The 15,000-nt window shown below is 44.2% G+C and overlaps 1 protein-coding gene across 1 annotated transcript in view; it reads left to right on the top strand.

Annotated features, from left to right (window-relative positions):
- The first annotated feature begins 2,178 nt into the window (after nt 1–2,178).
- Nucleotides 2,179–15,000, top strand: part of LOC121678329 (ephrin-A2-like) — a 144,637-nt gene continuing 131,815 nt past the window's right edge. The window contains exon 1 of the mRNA XM_042057787.1: nt 2,179–3,574. Within this exon, the coding sequence (XP_041913721.1) occupies nt 3,435–3,574 (140 nt within the window). The 5' untranslated portion in view covers nt 2,179–3,434. The remainder of the gene's footprint in view (nt 3,575–15,000) is intronic.

Here is a 15,000-nt window from a genome sequence, read left to right as displayed (position 1 = left end):
TGGACTGGTCAGCGTCTCGGCTGGTGCCCTGTGCCATCCATCACTACATCTCTACATCTGAGGGCACTGAAGGGTGCTGCCCCCTGCTGGCACGGATGGAGGAGGGGGCGATGGCTCCGCTGGGCTCAGTGTGTCTGCTGTTTAGGGGTGGCAGTGCTGTGTGATTAACAATAACATTCTGATTTAAACCTATAACTTACTTCTACCTAAAACTTTTAAAAGAGTTTGAAAATATAGTGCAAATTTAACAGAGGCAATATTCTTTGATGAACACGTGAGAATTTAAAATAGAGTTATTCAGAGGAGAAATGCAGGCTCATGTGTATGCCATAGAAATGCATGTTTTCATGAACTCCATGATGTTTAATTCACTGAGAAATATATATTATATTGCTGCAGAAGCTGCTGATTTGGTGCTCGGAGGTCATCAGCAAGTCTGGATGCAAAACCCGCTTACTCACACACACACACACACGCACACACTCACACACCTCCACTCCTCAGCAAGTCTGGATGACAAACCCGCTTCCTCCTCTCAAGTGATGAGAGCAGGGAGAGGGCCCGGATTACAGTGGAACTCGGAACCCAACTCATCCCACCCTGACCTGGCCCACATCGGACGCAGTTCTGGCGGGGGCTCGGAACCATTCCGGAATTGTCTGCACTCTGGACCCTCTCGGCTCCATGTGCATTTATGATGAAAAGTCCTGAAAGTTTAATTAGCGTCTGCCATTCATCTCACCACCAGTTTTAAAAGCGCAAATTAAAGTTTCATCAGTATTTTTCTACCCCCCCTCTCCTCGTCCTCCTCCCCTCCTCCTCCTCCTCTCCTCTCCCTGGTCAGCGGCGAGCCGTACGGGTGGTGTGTGCTGCCCGCCTCCCTCCAAGCAGTTTAAATATTTTACAGCTGAATCACATGTAGAGGTGCAGTCAGCTTTCAATGGGACACAGTGCATCTCTCTCCCTCCCTCCCCTTCTCCCTCCCTCCTTCTGTTGTCCTCCCTCGCTCTTGCCTTCTCCTCCTCCCTCCCTCTCTTCCTGACGTGCATCTATGCATTTCTCCCTTTCCTCACCTTCTCTTCCTCCATCCCTCCTTCTCAATGCATCCCTCTCTTTCTCTCCCTGTTGTGTCTATGCTCTATCCTCTTTCTCTCCCTCTCCCTGTTGTGTCTATGCATCCCTCTCTTTCTCTTGTCTCCTTCCTCTGTCACCATACACTTCACAGCCCCTTTCTTTCTTTCTTTCTTTCTATATCTCCCAATGCATTCCATCTTTGAACTCTGTGTATGTGCACGTCTTTCTCTCTCTCTTTTTTCCCTCCATTTTCTCATGTACTTCTCTTTACATCCCTCTCTCTTTCTCTCCGTGTCCAGGAGCCACATGTTTGACTAAAGGCTGAAGAGCTTCACAGATCGGTGCCTTGTTGCCTTGGTGATTGAAAACTATAAACACCAGGCAAGATATGATCACAGCGGCCATATTTGTCAACACAGAGAATTCTCTAGTAATTTTCTTTGCCAAACAATTTTGCTCAAGCTGTTCTTGTTTATTTGCTGTAGATCTTTGTCTTTTCTTATCCACTGGCAAATTAAAATGTTTATTATAGTAGGTCATAGGGCCTCATTTTACACACGACGATATGTAAGATGTGGAGTGCACGTAAATGTATAAATGCACACAGCAGGAATAAAATAGGCAAACTGCTGCAGCGTTAGTGTTGAACTGACAGGATTTCCGCTGTGTTTAGAGTAATGTAGGCTACCAAATCAAATGAGTATGTGCAATAATCTACGACGTAAACAGTCTATAAACACTATACAGTCTGCATTTAAATTAAATTTACTAGGAAATTCGGTAATCACGAGTGGCTGCTAAATTAACAAGTCCTCGTGACTATAACATTTCACATTGTTATACACGAGGCATAAAGCACTGGGTTAATTCGACCCGCTTTTACAACAATGCGTTTCACATTTTCATTCAAATAAAGACTCTGTACAATCGTTACATCATACATACCTTACAGTTAAAGTTAATAAATATTATCAAAATTACCGCCAGTGACCGGGCCACCAGGCCGCCCCAGCAACGGCGAATTCAAATGCTGTTAAAAAACTTCGGGGCTTGTAAATGCTGCAAAAGTTAAGAGGTGAAGTAGCCTCGCTCGTGCAGCCCCGCCCTGCGCGAGGCGCTGACTCTGAATGGAGCGAGAGCTAGTACGTAGTCGCCGCGCGAGGCATGTGCTGAAGCAAGGAGAGAGAACGCGCGCAACAGAAAATCCACCGTGACTCTGGGGAAAAAATCACGCTAGCTCCACCGGGCTGAACAACAGTCCAGCACCACTGTTGAGGAGGCACCAGTCATGGAGCAATGCCGGCGCGTTCTCGACCTCGGCAGCAGCACCGCACCACACCGCGACAGCAGCAGCAACTCTTCAAGTGATGCGGTGTCTGATTCCTGTCCTTGCCTCTCGCGTTGGTAACAGTCCGGTGGAAACGGGGCAGTCAAGCATAAAGGAGAATAACTTGCAATTGTCAACTTTTCAGTGAGAGGGCGGCGAAGCAGCGCACATAGGTGTGACCATTTCATTTCTGCTTTGAGACTGTGACGGAGGGAGCACGGGACGTTTGTCGACTTCCAGAGGTTTTGATGTAATTGCAGTCTACAGTGGAAATGTTTCGCCTTTGATAGTTTCAGCTGAGGTAGCTGGCTGCTGGAGAAACTGAACGGACTTCCACTGCATGTGCTGCAGGCTACCCACAGCATTTCAACAACAGTCCGCTGAACCTGGCTTTGATTTTCATGTGCGCGCCGATGCGTGGAATTCAATGTTGTGATTCATGGAAGTGAGCGACTGCAAGCTTAAGCACTATTGACTGACTGGATGGTAACCAGTTAATGAGTAGCGTCAAAGAAGAGGGGAGTTTAAGTTGAGTCTGCCGGGGCTGGCGAGGAATGGATCGGAAGGACAGCTGCGAGCGCTTGTGGTTCTTGTGATGGACGTGTCAAACATCGCGCATGGCGTTAAAATAATGTCGATTCCTCCCATTTATTGGATCAAGTGGATTTTAGTCGATATGGTGTCAATTGTTTCTGAAAAATTGAGCCACGGATCGACCTAACGCGACGGATCATTTGCCCACTATTCTGAAGAACGGTGCACGGCAACTTACCGGTTTATGCCGCTGTATCTCCTCGTGAATCGTATTTTACGAGGACACTGAATTTTCTGAAATTTTATTTAAGTATTTCCACTTGTTACCCGTTTATTCTTCATAGCGCCAGGTGGAACTCGGACGGGGATTTCCGCCACAGAAAGCCTTTAATCTCAATATCAAAAGTAAAGAAACTTGTGAATAGTTAATATCACGCATCATCCACACCATCCGTTGTGTGTTAAGAACTACAGCAGCCTTATTCCCCTCTTAAGCAGCATGGACAAGAACTATATGGCATATCAAATGGAGTTGTCGCTGCTGCTCGTCGCCCTGTTATCGTGGGTCGCGGTGTGGGCAGACGATAGCAAGATGATCTCGGACCGATACGGGGTCTACTGGAACAGCACGAATCCCAGGTAAGACCATACGGGCCGACAGTATCACACTACCAGCGCCACTTCACGAGACCAAACAACACCAGCGCGACTTCATAACAGCAAACACATGCTCAGCGCCAAATCTCACACCATCTAGCTGATACGAGCTGGTCTCCTATTAAGTCAGTATTAACTCCTTCAGCCGAGAAGGCCAATGTGCCCGTAAGCAGAGTAGGCTAGTCATTGGCTTTTTAAAAAAAGCCCAGATTTATTATGGCTTTTGTGAGGATTAAAATATGCATATTCTGCAGATGGATATCATATAATAAATATGTTATATGGGCCCATTCTTTATAGCAATAGAAAACCTTCCTATTTCACAAAATACTACCTTTCCTCCATGTAGACTCCTCTGCATTAATTTAATTAGGCAAAAAATGGCCATTAAAACCAGATTCAATTTAAAGTAGCAGATGCTCTAAAAATACTAGACAAGTGTAGGATTATATTTAATGTTACCACAAATCCTTTGGACGTGAGTAGGCTACATTATCGCCACCTCTCCCATGGTCGGTCGTTATGACCTTATCTGTGCGATTTTAATGACGGGAATGTTGACTTGTTCTCCCGAGATACAAAGTTCCCTCAAAAGATCGCCATATGGTTCAGATTGAAGGATATGAAAGCTGAAACAGTCTGTGCTCTCCCCCTCGTGTCTGTCGGAACCCACGGGCGAACTTCCAGTCCGTCACATGCACATTGGGAAGTTTTAAGCGTGCCCACGGCTTTAGCCGTAAACAAAAATATACGTTGTTCACCAGTTTTGTTATTTATGAATAATATGAGTTTAGGTCTGAATGTTCACAGATTAAGGTACTTTCGTTGTTTACAGATTTTTAGTTCCATCAGCACTTGCGAGACTGATAGGGATTTGCTGTGGTCTGAAAAGTGTATAAGAGGTTTGGCAGAGACTTTCCTAAACAAATCATGTCAAAGCCAATCAACTGACCTTGGAAGCACTTCAATGGAACCCTGCTACTATGGACATTGCTCATTCCACAGTGTTTTCTATGCTAATGTTCACATTCTTGAGAGCTCTGCTTTTCCAATGTTAGGCTACTTTATCAAAATAATTATTTAAACAAACACTTTATATTTATACACATTAGGACCTATGACCCTGGTCTGATGCACAGAGAGGCTTATAATTATTACATTTAGCCTCTGTGTGTGTTTGGAAACTCATATTGTGTTTGTTGTTGTTTGAAGTCTGGATATTGTTCTTTTTACCACCTGACTATGGTCTACGATTCAGCCATCTCCGAGCGCAGAGTTTTCGCCTCACACATTGAAAGCCTCACCAGACAAGGCTCCATGCACGCGTGCGATTCTGAAACCCTCGGCCTCCCGGGATCACTCAGGACACCATCCTTCAGCCTCTGGTTCCCATCATCCTGATGTGTTTATCAGGAGTGGGATGGCGGAGTGGGCTTATGTCTCCCCACTCTAAATACTGTGAACACACTCTCGTCCAGGCTGAGCACAGCGGAGGCAGCATGGTCGCTCTGCTCCTGTCCGCTGCGTTCCGCTCCTCTCCGCTGCGTTCCGCGCTGTCTGTGTTATAGTGTTCTTCTGCACACACTGAAATACATGTTGACGGCACTTTAACTAGTTTCAAATGGGCTACCCAATGCTATCAAATATAAGCTATCGCTAATTATCATCAAACCAACCCTTTGATCAGCGATTGTTTGAATTTGTAGCTACACAGCTTTGCTTCCTCTGAGCCACATCAGCAGCTGTTGTGTAAGGCTGTAGTGGTGTGTGTGTGTGTGTGTGTGTTTGTGCTGTTGTGTAAGGCTGTTGTGGAGTGTGTGTGTGTGTGTGTGCTGTTGTGTAAGGCTGTTGTGGAGTGTGTGTGTGTGTGTGTGTGTGTGTGTGTGCTGTTGTGTAAGGCTGTTGTGGAGTGTGTGTGTGTGTGTGTGCTGTTGTGTAAGGCTGTAGTGGAGTGTGTGTGTGTGTGTGTGTGTGTGCTGTTGTGTAAAGCTGTAGTACACTCAAAGGCATGTCAAAGCGTCGCCCTTGCCCTACATATCACTTTATGTATTTTTTTAAAATTTTTAACAAGGGGACTTTACAGAACAGCAGTCCTGGCTCAGAGCCATAAGACGTTACAGAAATGTTCAGCAAGGCTATTCTGAATACTGCTCGGAAGCTGTTTGAAAAGCCTGTTTCTTTATTAGACGAGTGGTGTGTGTGTGTGCGTGTGTGTGTGTTTGTGTTTGTGTGTGTGTGTGTGTGTGAGTGTGTGTGTGTGTGTGAGTGAATGTGTCTGTGTGAGTGTATGTGTGTGTGTGAGTGTGAGTGTGAGTGTGTGTGTATTTGTCTGTATTTGTCGTAGAGTAAGCAGTGTGGGCGGCTGGTATGGTGCCCAGGCTCCGGTACCAGACAGCCCTCGTTGGACAGCTGGGCCGGGCCGAGCCGGACCCTGGTGTTGTGTGGTACGGGGGAACCCTGGCCCGACCAGGACTGGGACTGCGGCAGATCCCGCTGGTTTAAAGGCCCGTTTAAGTCCAGCAGAATAAATAGGCCCGACCAGTCAGGGGGCAGTAAAGTCCAGCAGAATAAATAGGCCCGACCAGTCAGGGGGCAGTAAAGTCCAGCAGAATAAATAGGCCCGATCGCCTCTACCAGAGAAGCCAGGAGGCATCTAGGCCTATTTCCTGCTATCCACCTCAAAAATGAAATAAATTATTGCGAGCTGTTAGTATATTTGTATGTAGTCTTTATTTTTTAATTGGATGTATATTTTGTAATTGTGTTTGTGTTTGCACAGACAGATTGTTTCGTGGGAAGTGTGTTTGGTTCAGTGATTTGCAGTAAAGTTGTACAAGTTGTGCAAGTTGTTGGCTTGTAAAGATCTGAATAAAATAGCAGCATATCGTAGACATGTTGTAGCGGACAAGGGCTTGTGTCTTTGAAAGACCATGTCTGTGTGTGGTGAACTTCAGAACATGGAGTGTCTGGCAACTCTGCGCTTGCTTCTTCACTTTTAGGAAGTTACGAAGAAGTGATTTAGCCAGAAAACGCCAGAAGTATAAAAGTATGTTTGTGATGTAGTGTTTGTGTTTGTATGTTTGTGATGTAGTGTTTGTGTGTTTGTGTTTGTATGTTTGTGATGTAGTGTTTGTGTGTTTGTGTTTGTATGTTTGTAATGTAGTGTTTGTATATTTGTGATGTAGTGTTTGTGTGTTTGTGTTTGTATGTTTGTAATGTAGTGTTTGTATATTTGTGATGTAGTGTTGATCTGGTTCAGCTTTGGCCGAATCCCTCTGTTGTGCTCTGTGTCCGGTCTGTTCAGGGCTGATCAGCTTTGTGATCAATTAAGAAGAGTTTTTTACTATCCACATATTATTCATACATTTGTGAATTAAGCATTGTAATATATATATTTTTTAAATCTGTTTGTGTGTTTTATTTTTTAAGGAATTTTACATTTTATCGTACAGATCAAAACAATATTTATATGTGTTTTTATTTTTCTGCATTTATCTAATTAATTTATAAGTGTTCCGACATTTGTGGCTAGCTTCTTGCTTCTGTTTAATTTCGCTTAATACCCGGATGGATTTTGGGGAGGGATCTCAAACCCTATGAATATTGTATACCAAAAACTAGGTCAACATTTTTTTTTCCAGTTATTTGATCTTTTGGTCGTTTCCTATATGAGATATTGTTTATTTAAAAAGCTTAACATAAATATGTTAAATCCTGCCAATGTAAATTTTTGAAAGTTTAAGAAATGTGCTTTTCATGACGGAGAACTCCAACAGGAGTTACTGAATCAGTGCCTTCTTGAGTGTGTTGTTGAACGTCTCACCGCCATGATTTCAGATGGTGTGTAGAGTGCAGTGTCTGGCCAGGTAATGGGTTAATTTTTCGCCTCTCGGTCACGTCCGCAGGCCCCATCGCCACCACTCCCAACACGGCGCCTTCATGAGCGCAGCACGTGGCGCTACAGTCGTGCTACACCTTGAGCTGCCCTGCACTGTCCGCGGGGCTGAGCACATCTTGGACTGATTTGTGTTCGTGAAGTCTGTGACCCCGTGGTCACTCTCTCTCTCCCGCTCTTCGTCTTTGCTATTCTATCATTAAGTTCCGTTGCTGCGTTGTTCTTGTGCTGACCTAGTTTTGCAGAGGTTATGGGAGAATGTTCATATGGAAACAGGGGAGAGGAGAGGGGCTGAACAGGACCCTCCACATGACATTGTTCCCTTTGATTGTGTTTTTTTGGGGAGTGGTGTGTGTGTGTGTGTGTGTGTGTGTGTGTGTGTGTGTGTGTGTGAGGGGGGGGGATATGTGTCAATGATCAAGGGAGCACTTTTCAAATCAGCACTTACAGCTCTGGGAGTCTGACCTTGAACCTGGTAATTAATGTAAAATGGAAGTACACCGTCATGGTCCGCCCCTGTAGGTGGCGTTGTGCATGCAGCAAGGGCCGCCATTTTCTGTCTCTGGGAGATGGGTACTCCTGTAAAACTGAGAGTAGAGTAGAGCAAAGAAGATGGAAGGTGATGCCGAATTTATTAACGTTACTCTATACACTTTGATTTATTAACGTTTCTATACACTTTCATTTATTATCGTTATTCTATACACTTTGATTTTTTTGGATTGTTTTCTTCCTAATTCTTCCATAATATTCTATTTTGGTTACGATGTAACAGTCAAACCTATTATTTGCATTTTGCGAGTATTTAAAACCAAAAATCACGGAATAAATGAATTAAATTCTTTTTGCGATTTATCGAGAATTATTTGCTGTATGAAGTATAATGTGAATAAATACTTTTTGTAAGATGTAGTATGAACTGGTGCTGGCACTGCCACAAACCGTACGGTATTTCAACAGAACGCCAGGTTAACCTAATTAAAAGATGCAGGTTTCCTTGGTTCGCATTAAGACATTTTATTAGGTTTTTTATTTAAAGATTTTATTAGAGTGCCTTTCATGTAGAGGTTTTTTCAATAACTCTAATTTCGGCAGTATATTTTAGTTTCAGCGAATAGTAATGTGCGATTTGTACAAATGAGCGATGTAAGTTGAAATAAAAATAAAATGTTTCCATTGATTGTTATTGGCCGTGGAAAAAGGTAACATAAAGACCTGATCCTTGGTGGTCATTCCTTGGACCTGAGACATAGTGTAACTAGCCTTTTAAAAGTCGACTAAGCAGTGGAACAGCTTACTCTGGACTGAAGCGCTGTGTAAACCCTGAAATGAATCCGAGGTAGAATAGCCGCTCCACCTCCACGAAGCACGGCGCTGCGCTTGCCTGGCACACAGTAAGCCTCAGAACTAAGTGCATTTTATTGCATCCCTCTAATGGGACTTAGAATGGAATTTAGTAATGAAACTGAACTGTCCTCTTGGACCTTAGCACGGAAAGACACCATAAATCTCTTGCCAGTTTATCTGTCCAAACGTGTGACGTTAATTAATTTTTTAGTTTCGATTGGACTGCACTTTTGGGGTCACTTAGCCCGTTTGTGTGTGTGTGTGTGTGTGTGTGTGTGTGTGTGTGTATGTGTGTTTATATATATGTGTGTGTGTGTGTGTGTGTGTGTGTGTGTGTGTGTGTGTGTGTGTTTATGTGTGTGTGTGTGTATGCGTGTGTGTGTGTGTGTGTGTGTGTGTGTGTGTGTGTGTGTGTATGTGTATCTGCACCCTCCATGCACAAGTTTGTAATTAATCTGAGACAGAGAGGCGATTTACAGGCTAATAGCATCCTTACTGTGTGTGTGTGTGTGTGTGTGTGTGTGTGTGTGTGTGTGTATGTATATCTGCAGAGAGGCGATTTGCAGGCTAATAACATCCTTACTGTATGTGAAACCTATCTTGTTGGAAACCCTAGCAGGTCCTAATGACTGTTGTGTTTTGCTCTTGTCTCTATCTGACCCGAGTGACAGAGAGGCGAGCAAACAGAGCCCCCCTCTCCGTAGGGTCCAGCTCATGACTGCCTCTCCGTAGGGTCCAGCTCATGACTGCCTCTCCGTAGGGTCCAGCTCATGACTGCCTCTCTGTAGGGTCCAGCTCATGACTGCCTCTCTGTCACAGAACAGGTCGTCGTTTTGGCTACTTTAATCAAATGACCTCTCCGATTAAACCGCCATGAGAAAAATCATTGTTTCTCCCCAACGTCCCCTTAATAAGGACTCGGAGGGGGCGGGGCAGGGGGGGGGGCACTTTAGTGGACGCTGCGCAAGACGCAGCATATTTGCTAGTTTGAAAATCAGATTAAGTGGGCGGCCAGTCAGCAGAGTGGACGTTTAAAAGACAGTGGGCCCATACCGTGGAGCCGTGCGGGCTGCTGCTGGCTCATTTGGATGAGATTACCGGCCACTTGCGCTCGCTCACTGTACGAGAGGAAATTGGTTATAGCGGACCAGGGGTCAGGGATGAGGTCGGTCATAGCGCTGAAACCCGTCCAACAGAGGACTCCCCGGGCGTGGACACCCCGCGACTCTTTTAGCAACGGAGATGGCCGTCCGAGCCATTCTAATTACTCCTGCTTCCTGGAAAAGTGTGTATGAGGCGATTTATAGGGAAGCCAGAGTGACATTTCTGTTCTCTATGACAAAAATGGACAAGAAAATACAAAAAAGCTTCTTGAATTTGGAGTTTCTTTTTAATGGCCTGACACAGTATTGCATTAAAGATGTCTAACATCTCATTAAAGATTAAAGTTGCTGCATGCTATCTACAAAAGCAACTTCTGTGAGAGAGAAAATCAACTAATCAGTAATCTGGGTTCAAAGCTTCATTAAATAAATGACCTAGAGAGAGAGAGAGGGAGAGAGAGAGTGTGTGTGTGTGTGTGTGTGTGTGTGTGTGTGTGTGTGTATATGCTCAGGACACATCGTTTTCATTTCCAATGTTAATCAAGGTTATGTTAATGCCAACAGTAATAAACAGTTTACAGCCCCTCCCCTGGCTGTCCGACGAGAGAATCGCTGCACTGAACATAATTGTGTGTGTGTGTGTGTGTGTGTGTGTGTGTGTGTACGCTCAGGCTGTCTGACGACAGAATCGCTGCACTGAACATAATTGTCTTTCTCTGGAACTTTTTCCCCTGATGTTATTGTTGTAATATAATCCAGTTTTACTGCCTGAGTCGGCGTATGGACACACTGCACAAGGTCAGATCTTTAAGAGACATGAGGTAAATGAGGAGAGCAGTCTGAAATGAAATTGGGTAAGCATGTGCGCTAAAGAATGGAGGCCCTACTTCCTAGTGAACGAAGAGGGCAGGACAGCAAAACGTCTGCGAACACATTTTTAAAAATCAAACCCACACTACAGTGTATTCTACAGAGACGGCGCAGTGAAAGACATTTCTGGGCTCATAACACAAAAATGGTGCTTAGCGTCCCCACACCATGCGTAAAGACAATAACAGTGTTTTATTTGTTTTTGGAATGTCTAGCCCATGTATCGGTCATGGATGTAACACTGCTGTACAAACACGTCTCCTTCTGACCTGACGTCTCGAAGCTGGAGAGGATTGGCTTTCAGCTGGAGTATTTTCCTCCTCTCCCAGTCATCTCGGGTGTGTGTGTGTGTGTGTGTGTGTGTGTGTGTGTGTGTGTGTGTGTGTGTGTGTGTGTGTCTTTGGGGGGTTAGTAGCTTTAGAACAGTTTCAAATGTCTTGAATGTCCTGGCCGGCGCGTCCGTCTGTCAGCAGGTTCTTGTGAGCCTCCTCGTCATTGTTCTCACTGCTCTGGCCATCGCAGGGGGGGGGGCGGGGGCAGGGGGGGGGGGCGGGGGGGGCGTCTCCATCTCTCACTCTCTTCTCCTCTCGGCTCCTATGCAAACGGCTCAGAGACCCACCACTGATGAAGGGGTGAGGCGGGGGGGGTGAGGTGTGGGGGTGAAACACACACACACACACACACACAGACACACACACACACACACACACACACAGACACACACACAAACACACACACACACACACACGACTGTGATGTGCTGACGTCTTCTGATCGTCACCAGATTTCAGTGAGTGCTGTGAGATAAACATTTTTGTCATTTGTCGTCCTTTTGTGGCTTATTTGGTGTGAAGCTATTTATGGAGGAATAATGTCTCCCTTTTCTTTCTTTCTTTCTTTCTTTCTTTCTTTCTTTCTTTCTTTCTGTATTTATTAATTAAATGATTGATGTTTTCTACCTGGCAACAGCCTCCCCAGCCCAGCACCAAGCCTGTTACACTCCTCATCCATTTTAATGCCTGACCCACATTCTCTCAGCGCCTTGGCAGTCATGGGCATCCACAGCCCACCAAACTCCATCTGAGAGAGAGAGAGAGGGAGAGAGAAATAGAGAGAGAGAGAGAGAGAGAGAGAGGGAGAGTTAGGGAGAGAGAGAGAGAGAGAGAAATAGAGAGAGAGAGAGAGAGAGAGAGAGAGAGAGAGAGAGAGAGAGAGAGAGATAGAAAGAGGCGTTCTGGAACTCTGATCAACCACCATGCTGGAGAAAAGAAGGGAGCACATGAGATTGGAGGAGAGGGGCGAAAAGAGGGGGATGAGTGAAGTGTGAAGGTGAGGAGAGAAAGAAAGGACAGGCGGTAGCCGTGGTGATGTTGTGCGGCCACTCAGGAAGTGGCTCGGAGGCTAAACGCCCTGTAAATGATGCAGGGTGCTCTGTGTGTGTGTGTGTGTGTGTGTGTGTGTGTGTGTGTAAATTATGCAGGTTGTTTTGGCATGAAATGGCACTGCAGTTTTCACACCTTTCTTACCGGCAAAGCGGCGGATTAGCACGGTGTGTGTGTGTGTGTGTGTGTGTGTGTGTGTGTGTGTGTGTGTGTGTGTGTGTGTGTGTGTGTGTGTGTATGTGTGGAGCCGGCCGGTGGGTGCATGGCGAGGTTGTGCCAGGTGAACCAGAGCCACGACGACACGCTCTCCGCACACACACACACACACACACACACTGCACACACACCGCACACACACTGCACACACACCGCACACACACCGCACACACACTGCAGGCTTCATCACGCTAAGCTCCACTGTTTGTCCACAGGGTGTTTCTGAGCGGGTAATGAGGGGCGGGATTTAAGAGTGTGTGATGCCACGCCGTTTCATCAGAGCAATGACAGGGCGCCGCCGCTTTGTCAGAGGAACGTTGCTGCAAGAGGCCCTGTGGCTGACGCAACCTCAACATCGCCACAGTGGAGGCCTGCCACCGACATACTGTGTCTTGTGTAGGCTATAGTTTTTACACACACACACACACACACACACACACACACACACACACACACTGGGATGAGAAGCCTGCGGCTGGATTTGCCCCAGTGGTGTGACTACTCTGCTCTGCCAGATTGTACTGTAATGCCAAGTCACTGGACTCACACCGCTCCTGTGTAACTTTGTGTCCTTCACGGAACAGCATGAATGTAGCGTCATGTGATTGTGACTTTGCATCAGAACGGCATGAATGTACAGTAGCGTCATGTGATTATAACTTTGTGTCCTTCACAGAACAGCATGAATGTAGCGCCATGTGATTATAACTTTGCGTCCTTCACAGAACAACATGAATGTAGCGTTCATGTGATTATAACTTTGTGTCCTTCACAGAACAACATGAATGTAGCGTTCATGTGATTATAACTTTGTGTCCTTCACAGAACAACATGAATGTAGCATTCATGTGATTATAACTTTGTGTCTTTCACAGAACAGTATGAATGTAGCGCTCATATGAATGTTGTTGTCATGTTTGTTGTTGTCATGTTTGTTGTTGTCTTGTTTGGTTTCTATGTTGCTCGGCCCCTTTTGACGGACAGCTGGACTACAGCGGGTTCTGTCCTTACACTTGCTAATGGCTTGTCTGCTGTAAAAGCCTTGCTGGGCACTAGACAAGGCAATGCTACTAAGTGAACCTGAACATAAAAGCGCTCGTAAAGCTAATGATGGCGTTTCCTCCTAATTGATCGGCGGCAGTGGTGGGTTTTTATTGATGTGCACAGCATAATAAATATGAGCATACTGAGCATACTGAGCATATTGAGCATACTGAGCATACTCCATCCTGACCACTCCTTCATTAACTCCTCCCTTGGATGGGATTGAGCTATTTATTGTTATTTACTGAGAGCTTGAAAAGCTCGGCTCCTAGTGAACATCGCTTTGCCCTGTTGGTGGAAAGAGTTGGAAAAAGCCAACACTCATCAGAGGTCAGCCTTCTTCGTCTCTTGCCATTGGCCATATAATAGTTTATTAGGAATTTCAAGTTAACTGAGATATTGTACAAAAGGCCCAACGACAGAATGAAGCATACGGAACGGAGCTATGTGCTCAATTCTGCTTTGAAAAATGTTAGAAAACAATAAAAAATATGATTAAAGCTAATTTAGGTTTTTACGTCTTTAGCTTTTGCTTTCTATCCTAATCTTTTCAGGTGGCTACATGGTTTTATATTTACATAGATTGCACATGCATATGTATTATATATTTACATAGATCGCACATGCATATGTTTTATATATTTAAATAGATTACACATGCATATGTATTTATATATGTATGCATTTATTTATGCTTCCTTTAGCACTTGTGATAGCTACATGAAAATAAATAATTACTACTAATATTAATATAAATGTTTGCACATATGTGTGATATACACATATATTTATATACATGAACACTGAATATGTAACTGAACACTGAATACTGAAATATGTATAGATGTTTCATGCATAAACTATCTGTTTTCACTTTTTGTGAACATGTTCAATTTAAACAAGGATTTGGTCATACTATGTCAAATTTATTTTACAAATATCACTAAATAATAGCAATTTCCAAACTTTTTTGCAGGGATGCTGTCTGAAGCCGTTTTACAACTAACTTTTGAGAAATAATTTGAATATTGAGTGAACTGATAATCCAAAAATAAGTAGAGACCACAATTGCAGCCATTTGAGAGCCAGATATAGTATTATTTAAAGAATTATGAGTCTTATTTATGCCTGTGTAAGTTACAGGCTATCTTGCTGATGTAGTTGCACATCCCAACTTAAATTCTGGATGAAGGACAGACAGTCTTATGTTACTGGTGTCTATGGGCGCTATTTCTCTTGAAAAATTCGGAAGACATGACTATGTAATGCTCTTTCTACCCTGCGCAATATGTTACTACTTAAAGCGTGTAAACTGGAGAAAGCTAAGCACAAATCCTGAAGAGTCTTTTTTCCCCTTCCAAAACCACTCAGACCGAAAAACAAAACATCTAAATATTTTTTTGGTATTTTTCTACTCCATATTTTTAAAAATAGTTTAAAATAGTTGTAATAGTTTTAAATGATGTAAGCGCTATGTTACTTCAAATATCATAAAAATTATTTCACGGTAAATGGTAAATGAATGCTGAATCGCCTATTTTGTGTATGATT

Source organism: Alosa sapidissima, chromosome 12 (assembly GCF_018492685.1).
Source record: "Alosa sapidissima isolate fAloSap1 chromosome 12, fAloSap1.pri, whole genome shotgun sequence".
In the NCBI taxonomy this organism is placed as follows: domain Eukaryota; kingdom Metazoa; phylum Chordata; class Actinopteri; order Clupeiformes; family Clupeidae; genus Alosa; species Alosa sapidissima.
The sequence above is the reverse complement of the archived record's forward strand: the minus strand, read 5'-3'. Positions and strand labels throughout refer to the sequence as shown.